At 43.5% G+C, this 13,745-nt stretch overlaps 1 protein-coding gene across 1 annotated transcript in view; it reads right to left on the minus strand.

Moving 5' to 3' along the window:
* Positions 1-13,251, minus strand: part of gse1b (Gse1 coiled-coil protein b) — a 185,992-nt gene extending 172,741 nt beyond the window's left edge. The window contains 1 exon segment of the mRNA XM_077563464.1: positions 10,510-13,251. Coding sequence (XP_077419590.1) covers positions 10,510-12,783 — 2,274 coding nt within the window. The 5' untranslated portion in view covers positions 12,784-13,251.
* Between the last annotated feature and the right edge of the window lie 494 nt (positions 13,252-13,745).

The following is a 13,745-nucleotide window of genomic DNA, read 5'->3' on the forward strand; positions in this document are numbered from 1 at the left end:
CTATTTATCTGATGCTTGTTAAGGTCAAGTCCACCCAAGAACAGCGCAGCACATCCTCCTCAACTGGCTACATGACGGCGGCCTTGAACGAAACAACAAAAGGCATTTAGGAGGCATGTGCAGCATCTATCTGTCGCACAGATGGAGACACTGTAGTTGTCTATTTCTGATTCATGGCGCAGTCATGGCAGTGGGAGTCATGCACCAATGGAAACAATCCTCAAAACATGAAAAATCTGTTAATTGAAACCTTGCAAGTGCACTCAAACAAGTACAATTTGGCCAACAACATGAATGTCTGAGCTGTTAGATTTTAAAATAATGACATGACGAAAACACTATCCATGTCAATCCTGTTGAGGGCGGCAACGAGTATTACGTAGTGGGTGCCATAAACGGCGATCTTTATGCGTCGCCCCAATGCGAGCAGATTTGAATGCCAAAGTTGCTACAGAATGGGATATATCGATATAATCTTATTTTGGATGTACAGTTGTGCCTTGAGATACAAATGACCCAACTTCAAGTTTTTCAATGTACAAGTTGTCTTTTAGCTGATTTTTGTTTTTTGCGTTTACTTGCAACCAAAGAGTTATGTGTTGTGTATTATAAACAAACATGACTTTGTCCACTAGCTTAATGCTAACACTTAACTGGAGATGCCTTAGAACGGCTCACGAATAGCATCTTGGTGGTAGTATTGTAACGCTTTATGCAACAGCTGTCCTAACACAAACAAATACAGAAAATATAAAAGTCCACGTATCAATGCGGAGGTGTGAATCGATATTGCACACTCATTCATAAATTTTCCCGAGGCATTTCTGAAAAATGCTCATATTTGCCATACTGAAAAAAATGGGGATTGATATTTACTTGAAAAAAAATCTAGTAAAGATTTTTCACATCAGAAATTCTAGTTAAACTAGTTAAATTTCTGAGTGCATCAACCTTAACTATTATTTTTCAAGCAAATATCATGTTCATCACAATCATTTTAATGATAATTAAAATGTACACATGCTTGTTTTCATAAAAAAATGTGTAAAATTAGATTACATTACATTTCCATTCATTTCAATTGGAAAGATGTTATGAGCCATGTTGACCTGGGAAGGCTGCCAAATAAATAATATTGATCTTTCCCCCCCAAAAAAAAGAAAGAAAGATGTTACGAGCATGGTCGGTCACACAACAAAAAAATCTCAAGGCATCGCTGTTTTGGCTAAGAAACTAACCAACCCACTAATTGCTAACAAAATATAGCTTAAGCTTTTCATGCAGAGGTATATAAAGGCAAGACACTATTACTTTTAAAACCCTAACGTTGGGCATACACTTACACTATGATCTTAAAAGTGCCCTTTTTAAATTGCAACCCACACTGCACAAGTAAATCGCCCACAACAGAAAGCCAAAACTAAGCATTGAACATCTCACACAGGACCAAATGACTGAGCCACAACTTGACTGCTCACACTGGGCATGTGTTCATTAGATTCACTTTGCGCAGGCCCAGTGATGGGAAAAGGCTCCGAGTTTGAACATTTAAGTAACCCTGATTCAACCATATGAGATCATTGTCGGGGCCGACCAAAATTCTGACACGCCAGAAACTCCCCCAAATGTAACATGGGATCAACTTTGACTCAAGTCAAGTGAGACAACCTCAAACGTCTTAATCTGCGCAATGTATGACCATTTTAAGAGGGACTAAACATCTTTGCAGCTTTGAGGAAAAAGCACAATTATTTTTCTGGGGAGCATTCTGGAATAATGGAAAAGGTCACTAAGGCTGATGAGTACAACTGACCTTTTGTGATGGGTTTATCAAGGTAAAAAACGAATCTGATGCAAGCCCATGGGGGGTATTAAGTTAGCTAACATTTCAGTTGCAGCAAAATAGATGAGGTTTCCTGACAATAGCAAATCAACAGGTTATTCCATCAGTAGACGCTACTTTATTCCCTGTTGGCACTGACGTATTAAAAAGACAACGCCAGGGTTGAACATTCAACAAAATAGTTCAAGGTGAATGAGACAAGATGTTAAAAATATGACGAGCACACAGTGTGCAGACTAAAAAAAAAAAAAAAAAAAACATTTAAGTTGTCATGGCCTCTGCTGAAACTGCACACTACATTCTGACATCTAACTCAGTCCAAAACTCCCTGCTGTCTGTCAAACTTCCTCCCAGCTGTCCCGAAGCCTGCTGGAGCAAAGCTGTCAGAGACCAGGTGGTTGGTCTGTACGAGGGGGTGGCCAGGTCACGACCAGAGGGGAGGCTAATGGAAGGAGAGAGTCATCCAAGAAGGGAACGACTTCGACGGCCAAAATAAGATCCCTAAAGATGACCGCTACGGATGATTATCTCTCCTCTGATTGGCTGTCGGATAGAAAGTAAACAAATCTAACGTCTGCTCGCTTGGAGCCAGTGCGCTGACCGTATGGTGCCAAGTAGTCCACTATGTGCTATTTGGGACTCCAGCTGACATCTACAGTTAGCAGGGTGAAGTCATCTTTCATCCATTTTGAACTATCAGTGGTGACCATGAAAAGAAAAAGAACAGAACCGAAACATATGGGAAAACCACAGAGGAAAAAGTATTGAAATACCCAATAACAACAGTTACAAACATAAGTTACATGTTAAAAATAGCGGTAATAGGCTACTGTGTGCCCACACACACTCACGCACGCACGCACGCAATCGGCCATACACACTGACAGCTGTGGCACAATCCAGCTGCATTTGCGAGCACGAGAGCAAACACCTGCCAGTGCTGCCGACCACCTGGCAGACGCACGTGTGCACAAACACACTTGCAGCTGCTGCAAATTTAGATGCAGATCAAAGATGATATATTTTACGTGTGCGAGCGTGTGCGCCGGAGAGGGTTCGCGTATGTATGTGTGCAATGGCGAGAGGGCAGCTGGAGGAGAACAGAGAGCTGTAGTTTCTTTGCACTCTGTCCTCTATAATTACGCCAGTTAAAGCTGATTTACGACTGTAAAACACAGACTTTACATTTTAGGGGAGCACAGCCTAACGGCCTTAAGTTAAAGCATCAACACACCATTGGATAAAATATTTGTAGACCGAGTATGAGTACAAGTACTTACATACTCACACCAAGTAGCGATACTCGCTAATGCTATTACATCTTACAATTGTGAGGAAAATGTTTTATTTTCATCCAATATTGTTCTTTGAATATTGCTGTGTCGCAACATTGATGCTTATTTGTTAGCTTGTCTGTGGCGTACGCATTTTGTGTTAGCATTATGCTAGCTGACTTTTTTAAAAGACTAAGTTATGTATTGTATGTATTATATGCTTTGTGTTAGTTTTACAGAAATTTTCAAATGGGAAAATTTAGTGGAGACCTTTTAAGTATTGATAAAAGTGTGTGAGGGCAACATTTGTAATATGGCAGGCCACTTCCTGGTTTCTCGAGGATAGCACAACCAACCAACAACAGACAATGACAAACAACCATTTATACTCGGATTCACAACTATGAACAGTTTAGTATCTTCAATTAACCTAACTGGATGTTTTTGGAATGTGAAAGGAACAGGATAAAGCATTCAAAGAAAAGCAGGATCCAGGCAAACCCTGAAGCTCAGTGTAGTCAGATAGTAAGTGTTTACCATGAGACCACCCTTGTTTCAAAAAATCCCCTGAAGAGAGCGGAATATCCAGAGTGCTACAGTATATTTGTTATTTTCTTTTGCGTTTGCTAGTTAGCAGGCTACTTCACGGCCTTATGGAGGATGACGCAACACATTAGGAATATATGACGGACCATAGCATTTGTACTCTGGAGAGGTTTAATCATGACTCGGAACAGTAAAAAAAAAAAAAAAAAAAAAAAAAGTAAAATAAAATATAAACCCTTTTTTTCTACTTTCAACCAAACTGGCACAAAAAACCCTTGTTTTCCATTTCCAAACGTACTGTAATGTAATTATTTTCCCAACAAAAACTGGCCATCAAAATAGGCAGGCTGTAATTATCAAGCATACAGAAATACAATAAATACATAAAGTACAGTATAAAACCCTCAGCAACAAAGAACTGTTTTATATAAACCAAACATCACGTTCATTCAATCATATTCTCCCTTCGGTGCCAGAACAAACAAACTCGTCATCATTCTCCATTCAACTGGATTTGAACTTTATTTTTAAATAGAGGCCAGTGAGAATGAAGGCAGCATTAGCAAAGCTATTTGTTTCATTGACAATAAAATGGAAGTCAACAAGTAATCATGTAATCATAAAGAGATCTCTCTCTCTCTCTCTCTCTCTCTCTCTCTCTCTCTCTCTCTCTCTCTCTCTCTCTCTCTCTCTCTCTCCTCTCTCTCTCTCTCTCTCTCTCTCTCTCTCTCTCTCTCTCTCTCTCTCTCTCTCTCTCTCTCTCTCTCTCTCTCTCTCTCTCTCTCTATCTCTCTCTCTCTCTCATCTCTCTCTCTCTCTCTCTCTCTCTCTCTCTCTCTCTCTCTCTCATATATATCTCATCTGAGGCTTTGGTGTAGCCTTTGACAACTATTCCACTATCTCACGTGGCCCCCTTGGGATTATTAATTGTCCACCCCTGCACTACGGGATCAAAAGATCATTAATTTACTATATCCTGACCCTCAAGGCTCTGACGTCAAGCCCCTGAACACCAATTTAATTCCATTGTCTCCCCATGACTTAAATGCCAGGGGCTGGGGGGACACAACAAGCCGAGAGCAGCAGCGTGACATGCTAATTCTTTATTCATTCTTTGCACTCAATGGCATTCCTTTCTGTGGCAACAGGAAGTGGAGAAACATCTCGGCTGGACTTCCTTGATTCAATCTCAATGAGCTCGCTCCAGATCTCACTCACTTTCCAGAAAGTTGACGTTCTTTGAAATGCAGGATGAGAAATAGATTTAGTTAATTACACTTGCAATTGTAATCACTTCTCTTATGTAATTACAAGGATCGGAATTCTACACTTTTAACTGATTAGTCCATGCTTTTTAATGGTGATTAACAGGACAGATATGCTCTATCCACAATGTGCTTTTCTAAAACTGTATAGCTGATCAGATTCCATTGTGTTTGACTTAACCAAGACTAGACTGTTGTGACCTAAAAAGCAGCAAAATTAACATTACTTAATTGGTTAACTCATTATAGTGGGATTCATTCTCATCCTTCATGCAGGATTTTAAAAAAGTAATCACATTTTGTCACCAGTTTGGCCTTGACAGAGGTCTGTATTTTGACATTCAATAAAGCTATGCCATTTTCCTTTGCCTTCAGACTGAATCTAAAAATAGACACAAACGTTTTGTAATGTTACTCTTTACATGTCTGCGACGAGTGATGCGCTGATGTCACTTTTTTCAGACAGAGTATCAGTACAACTTGCCAATACAAAGTACAGATACTTGCGTCTTCTGCATTTGCGTCGCCGTGGGAGTGAACACAGCCTACTTGATTCAAGGCCAGTTGAAAAGGCTTCCCCTCATTTCCATCCTAAGAATCTGTCTGCCTGCATCTGGAGCGAATCCACAAAAGTCGTGTAACACCACCCGCACCACAACTTAGACCTGGTTTCACCCGGTCTAAAGTCTAATTTACTTTCTGTCACCAAATTGTCAGGTGAGTCTGACGAATTCCCAAACACAGTAAACTAGTTTTTATGCTGATGTGCACCTGTCTACGAAAATAGGAACTAATATGTTTTATTGTTTGAGTACATTTGTATTTCTTGACCATGGCATAAGTTTCATTTTCTAGAGGAACACCTTTTTACATTTTAACATCCAATTGCATGTTTTTGAGTCCTGCCGCATATTTCAGTCATGTGATGTCTCAAACGCAACACAAGGGGGCACTATGTCAAAGGTATACATACATACATACAGTAGAAGAAGAGAGTGGGGACAAAGAATACATTTTGTGGCACTCCTCATTTTCATCTGTATTGTACACACATACTCTAATCTGGGCAAAAAATGCAGGACTAATGGATGCATACAGAAAGCAAGTGATTAAAGCATAGAGGCAAAATTTTAGCCTGCGTATGAAGATATTTGAGATTAAGTTAACTGAATGTTTGAGAATTTGCTGTGAAATTGAATTATGTCATAACATTTTTGTTTTTCAATGAATGAAAGCATGATTCATTTTTCTTCTGAATGCAGTTTCAACCCCTTTAATCCCCCCTCAGCCCTCAATGTTTCTCGTCTCTTTTACTTCCAATTGTTCACGCTAGCTAAATTTGTTTATATCCCATTTCAGCTTCACTTCCTGATCCCACGTGTAATTTTGACCTCCCCCTCATTTAGCCGCTATGCTGTAAATCCTGCTTGGCGGTGCTGTTAGAAAGCTGGCATGTTTTTCCTGTGACAGAAAAAAACCCTCTGCACAGGATACCAGACCTGCAGTGAGAGCACACTCACTTCGGAAACACACGTACTATATGACAGGTTAGGTCTCACCCATCCATCTGGTTCCATATAGCACCAATGTGCACCACTGGGCTTTTTTTTAAGGGTTCATAAGTGGAAAGGTGTAGAATAAATGATTTGATATGGAATTCTTTGGGGGTTCAGAGACTACAGAAGTGGGCGGTGTCAGTGAATAAGCCATTTAGAACCATTGGCTAATGGTTAGTTCTACATAGAACCACTTAGAATAGATGCTAAATAGCATCCAACAGCCAATGCCAAAGGAGCGCATTTGGGTCGGATGTAGAATTTTTTTTTTTTTATAGTGTACTGTATAGCAGGCACGGGCAACTGAGCACCCACGCCCAAACTCGGAGTGGCCCTCTGTTAATTTATTTAAATAAAAATGTTTACTAGATCTGAAGTCTTACGTTGTTTTGACAGTGTTCACCACTGGATGGTAGACATCGCTCACCACTGCCAGCATCTGCAACCCCAAAATTGAAATGTAACAGAAGAGAGAGTGTCTTTCAGTTAAAATATGAAACAGATTATATGTTGTTTGCCTTATATTGTAGTGTTTATGTATTAACTCTTTCATTGCCATTGACGACTATGGACGTCAAAAATTCATTTGAACTATTTCTATTAGTTTCACATTTTTTGGAGTGTGACAACCTAGAATTTTTTTATTGTACATTTAGAAAGGATATAAAATTTGTGATTCATCGTCAGTTACCTATTGAAGTCATGCGATTAATTACAATTTAAAAAATTAATCATTTGACGCCCCTATTTTAATAATCTTTCCTTTTCTTTTTCTTTATTAGGGGCATCAGGTGATTTTTTTTTATTGTAATTAATCACATGACTTCACTAGATCACTCAAGATTAATCACAAATTTTATATCTGTTCTAAATGTACATTACATTTTTTTCTAGGTTTTCATACTCCATAAAAGTGTGGGGAGTGGGGGGGAGTGAAACTAATAAAAATAGTTCAAATGAATTTTTGACATCTATAGTCGTCAATGGCAGTGAATGACTTAATATGTACAAAAATCAATTTGAAAAACTTTTAAAAATTTTTTTTTTTTTTTTTTTACTATTTTAAAAGAGCTAATATTAGTCAATTAAATACAACAGTTCCGACCCTAGTAATGATATCATTAAAGGTCATTTGAACATATTTCTTATTTCAGAAGTGCGTGTCAAACTGGTAGCCCTTTGCTATATTATATATAAATATATAGTAATATAATAATAAATATTAGTAGCGATGTACTAAACTAAAAAAAAATTGAAACTTTGTCAAACCTCAAACCAAGGGGACAAAGCACCTGTCCCCTGCAGCCTGACTCTCTCATTCACACACACATACACGCTTCCCAGCAGAGACAATGTCACTTAATACAGGTTATTAGCTCACACAAGCCAAAAGGAGCTTTGCCACCTGGAACTAGCCCGGTCCAAAATGATAACTCGAAACCTTTCCACGCGTGACACTTCTCCCATACCGCGACACCTCAGTCTCAATGGGCAAAAGCCGGCCCCATAATTAGACTCTATATTGGGAGTACCCCCCTATGAGCTCATCTGAGAACGTGTGACAGCATGTGCAGGCCAATAACAACAATCACAGCAAAAATAAACAAGTCGAGTCCAGTGGAGGAAATTTTGCTCCCTATCTGAATAAGCGCTCTAAAAGAAGTGCAAGTGTCGTTATCTCAAGGGACTGATCGCGAATGAGGTGGACGGTTCCCGACAGCTGGCGCGAGCGTGCTTCCATTTTGAGATTGCCGAGTGCGAATGGCATCCACAGATGTTTGTCTTGTGTCCTGCGAGGCTGTACAGTCGCTAACAGTTTGCATGAGAGAGCGGTTCACGAGGCCAACTGGCGGTCTGAAGGCTCCTCGGCGCTTCATTAAAACATCACAAGCCCTTGTACGGCCCCACTGGCTCCAATTTGCATTCTCCACCCTCAGCTTTAAAACAGCAGGATGGGAATTTTACAAGTTTTACTGATGGAAGGGTGACATTAAAACATGGATAAAAATGAGCAGCAGAGTGAAATAGGAGAGTTTTGTTTTTTTAAGAGGAAGTGTATTGAATGTTTTCTCCAGCGATGCACATCTGTAGATCTCGCAATTGCTCTCATCACAATCAGGAATAACACAGCCACTTTTGGCTTTCTACTGCAAGTACTGTAATCTCCTAGGAGACCAGGAGAAACTTTTTCCGGCTTTTATCTCCAGTAGACTTCATTATTGCAACGGTCTTCTGACTGGATTCCCTCAAAAGAGCCTCAAACAGCTGTAGCTCAGGACAAAGAGATGCGAACATATTAGGGTTTATTTACACTGGCGCCCAATCAGCTGGAGAAGAGAATTCAAAATTCTGCGACTAGTCTATAAATCCCTCAATGGTTTGATGTCGTGATGACCTTGGGTGAATAAGAATATTCACACGCATGGCAAATAAATGTGCACAAATACAGCCTGAATGTCTGAATGAATGTGTGGCTAATGGAAAATTATGCCATTCGCTTCAGTCATATCACAAGAACAAGGATCAGAAATAGAAGGATGCTTATAGTGTATAAAAGGAAAATATATCAGTCAAGACATGTATAGCTTGTATGGTACTGTATTGACACAGCTGCATCACATCACACTTTTGATTAATATTTACATTTTGATATGAGATGGATAGTAAGATGAGTCTATTATTTTGTATGCTTCACATGCAATAAGACTTTGCTACAAGTCGTATTGTCCTTGTTCAATAACAATGACAGTTCTTAAGGATTAGTTATGTAATGTATTTTGAGAAAACAACATCCATCAACATTTCAACAACACTGACAGCCAAATGTGAGACATACTCCGTCGTGCTTGATCAAATAAACTCAATGCAGTCTTTGGTCTTTGGATCTCATATAGATTTGGAGCTTTCACAGAGGTTTGTTGATGTTTGCGTCATCGTAATCCACATAAGTGGCCCCAAACTTTCTTACACACAATAACACTGTGTGAGGTTCCTAAACAAGCTATTGATTACCGTTTCAAACACAAACACATGAAACAAGCACTTTCGTGACAGCATGAAAGTGACAGCAATTGTCAACATCGTCACTTGTGAAACTCCGAGGTCACACCAGGACAAACACATTCTTTACAGCGTGGGGGAATTAGGGAGCATAAAAGCAGAATAAGAGCTAAGAAGTAATCGATTATCAAATTACTACAACTATTTTAATAATCGAGTAATCTTTTGGAGACTGATTATCTTCTGTTTAATCAAAGTAAAACATTTGCAAACATATGTTTTTACTTTGGAAAAGAATGACCGAACCGGTAAAATAGTACAACATCAATCCACTTTTCTTTTCTTTTTTTTTTTACATCACTATACCACTGGCAGATGTGGCAAATTCAGGTCCCGAAAGTAAAAACCATGCCACCATTTGTCTTTAGCCCCAGGTGCTCGCTAGCTAGCTCTCTAGCTAGCTCCCATGGTGCTTGTTTACCTTTTAGCTAGCTCCCTAGCTAGCTCCCATGGTGCTTGTTTACCTTTTAGCTAGCTCCCTAGCTAGCTCCCATGGTGCTTGTTTACCTTTTAGCTAGCTCCCTAGCTAGCTCCCATGGCGCCTGTTCACCTTTTAGGGAGCAAGCTAACTAGCTAGCATCAGGGGCTAAACCCAAACTTTGGCAGGGTTTTTACTTTCTGGACCTGGATTTGCCACCTCTGACCTATGGTGTCCAAACTCAGTCATCGAGGGCCCGAGTCCTGCCGGTTTTGGATGGAAGCTCTGCATAAGCCTGATAACAATCCTGTTATTGGGAACAGGTGCGTTGGAGCAGGAAAACACCCACAACCTACAGGATTCCGCCCCTCGAGGACCGAGTTTGGACACCACTGCACTATACAAATACAAAGTACAGTAATCAAACTGCTTTTGTAATATGCAAAATTAAAATGAATCAAAATAGTCGATTAATCGATAATAACAAATATTCGATAGTGACAGCACTAAGCAGAATGTTGAATAGAAATATTTCAAAATGACCAACCTGTTGTCCAGGCTGTGGCGAGGTTAACCGCGGCTCTTCTCTCTCCCCGTCCTGCTGTACGCTCCGACCCACTTGCACCATGGCCTTACAATCCACACACGAGCCAACCATCAGCCTCCTTCCATCATCCACCAGGAGCGTGCGAGCGCTGCGCGGCGCATAGAGAAAAACAGGGAGCCTGGCCACAGTCACCATGCACATCCTCCCTTGCCTGCGCTGCTCCCGCCTGCAGAAGAAGCACGCAAACGCCTCACAGGTGTACTGGCGGGCCCAAGGAGAGCTGGACGAGCCCGAGGTGGACGGTGTGGAGGGCGTGGACGGACCCGGGCCTCTGCCCTCATGCTGGGCCCACTGACTGAGCAGGTCGTGGTAGCAGAGAGCGCAGGCTGACACCAGGCCTGTGGCGTCAACCGGCTTGGCTCGAGGAGCAGGTGGGTGCACGGTGAGGAAAGGGAAGAACGGCTCCTTCTCGCCGCAACGTCCAGGCGGGTTGACATGAAGCTGGAACTCGCATCCGGTGGATAACTCGGATCCGCACAAGTAGCACACGGAGCTCTCAGAAGACACCCCAGTCTGGGAACCAACACATCCGAACCCGTCAATAGCCATGACGGAGTGATACCTGATCAGGAAGGAGCTAACGGAGGTGATGAGATCCTCGCTGAGACAAAGGCGATAAGCACTCCAGATGTCCTCGAGGATTAAAAGGCACTGTGAGCAGCAGTGCACACGCCCGTTTCTCATTGGCTGGGCGTTTGGAGGACAGGGGAGCATGTTGATGAAAGGAAAATACATCACCCCGCGAGATTTGCCCACGCCAGCTTGAGCGTGCACTACTTTATCCACGCCCATCTCCTGACCGCACAGGAAGCAGGCCTCACGGCGACCTTTCATGTCGCACTCCGTCGGCTTGGTGGGTTTGTCCTGCAGGGACGCGGCGGTCGGGTTGAGCGGGACAACGTAGAGGCGCTGAAGCACGGGAACGTCGGCCTGTTGGAAGTTGTGCCACTGCTGCATGAGTGAGGCGTGACAGCTGCCGCACACCAGGGTCGCACCTGCTGGGCTGATGGCCAACGCACCTGGAGGGGGGCTGTGCAGCCACAGGAAGGGAAAGAAAGGTTCCCCTTGTGCCGTTTCCTGCTTCTGAACGCTGACTTTATAGCTCCCACCTCGAGCCAGCTCAGCGCCACAGATAAAGCACGCACGTCCGTCTGCGTTTGACTCCGCAGCGTGGTGCAGTTGTGCTACCTTTCGGGTCAAAAGGTCACCGGCAGCTCCGCGATGTTTGACATTTTTGCGACTCTCCCGGTCTTCATCACTTGTGATGTTAATCTCATCTTCATCCGAGTTGATGCCTCGCGGAATATCCCGATTACATTTTGAGTTGGGGTGAGGATACCCGGGTGAGATGCAGCTGTTGTCAGCTCCACGCTGGATCGAGTTCCCCTCCTCCAGCCACGACCTGTTGCGCATGATCACCCCGTTGTCCTGCACAGGTGCGTCCGAGAAATGGTTGTCATGGCACCGGTGGGGGACGCTCTCCTGGAACTTTGCCAAATATGATGACTGACATATGTTATTCAAAACTTTAGGTGCACGTCGAGTAGGAAGCAAACTGTCCGGTTTGGGTGATCCCTCCGCGCCATAGACCCCCACCGTGTACCGGGGGACAGTCCTTGGGGATTCAGGGCTGTCTTTAACACTGTTTTTCCTGCTACCATCCCTCTGCGATTTAGCGGCTGCTTTCGGGCACTTGTCCTTACTCGCGCCGCCCCTGTCCACCACATCCATCTCCTGGTCTGACATGTTGTCAGAAAAGGATGAGAAGTCAGACTCGGCGCCCCCATCGTAATTGTGGCTGCCGGTGCTGATCCTCCTCTCCAGCTCGTAGGAGAGGTTCCACTCCTGCGGGACCCGCCGAGAGTCGCACTGGTAGGGTCGCTTCAACCAGTACATGCGCTTCTCGATGGGCGTCCTGGTCCTCTCGAAGGAGTTCCACTGCTCCGCGAGGAAACAGTGACACACGGCGCACACCAGCGCGTGACCCTCCGGGCTCAGCTCACTCGCACCCGGGGCTGGCTCCTGGTTCTGTAGGAACGGGAAAAACGGGTAGCGTTCCTTTTGATAGGTCACTTGTAACCTCAGCTCCTTCCCTGCCGTTACTCCGCTGCCACATATAAAACAGTGCACCAGTCCACCCCCCAGGCCGTTGCGGTCAGCTCTGGAAGTGTTGACCGGCAAAGGGCTCTCCTCGCCGGGCATGGCCGCAGCCATGAGTCGGTGTTTCCGAGATATGAGCGCCAGTTCCTTGTCACGGGGGGAATGCATTGCGTGGAAAAAAGAACCGACACAGGGCTACATGGTACGAGTCCTCATGCTCCCTCGCTTATCTCCAAGTTAAGCAATGCATGATAAGAGAGACCACAATCCATTGAAACTGCAGCGGCGTGCAGCAAAAGCAGCAACGCGGTGACTTTTATCTCCCACGGATAAATCCACTTTAGCGAGACAACCATCCACGTAGGACTTTGTAGTTTGTAGTCCATATGTGAGTTCACGCGGGAGGTCCAGGAGGGACATGACAGCGGAAGCCTGCGGGAATCGCGACTCAGCCTCCCCGGCGAACTTTTGCTGCCTGCCTCCGCGCTACAAAGTTTGGCCGCGAACTCGCTCACACTGTACTCAGCCTCAGCGCCATCCCAGAGCCACGGCACCCGCCGAGACACCCCCCAAAGGCAACCCCCCGACACACACACACTACCCCCCCCCCCCCTTCTCCGAGAGCCTCCCCCACACTTATGATTCGGTAGATTGTGAGCAAACACTCGTGCACGCTTCCCGCATGCGTCAACACACAGCTGCAAGCATGCACGGAATTGATTGCCACTCAACGTGTGTGATTCACAGGGGAAGTCGCTTTTCCGTGACTTATCCGACTCTTACAGTAATTTTTGGACATGTTGTTGTTCAGTATTAATGTTGAGACAGTGGGAGATATTTCTATAATGCAACTTGAGAAAATAGTGATGTATTTAACCATTAAACTTTTTTTTTGTAACGTACGTGCGTGCGTAACATCTGCCCTTCTCACTTTTGCCACTTCAAGCATGCGAGGTCATATAAACAAACAGGGAAAATGCCACACAAGTGGAAGGCCTCCAAATTGAGAAAAGAAAGAAGTTGAACAGTAGTAGAGAAAAAAAAAGTGGCGTTAACCCCGTGTAAACATTCCCAAA

This window comes from Vanacampus margaritifer, chromosome 4 (genome assembly GCF_051991255.1).
Source record: "Vanacampus margaritifer isolate UIUO_Vmar chromosome 4, RoL_Vmar_1.0, whole genome shotgun sequence".
In the NCBI taxonomy this organism is placed as follows: domain Eukaryota; kingdom Metazoa; phylum Chordata; class Actinopteri; order Syngnathiformes; family Syngnathidae; genus Vanacampus; species Vanacampus margaritifer.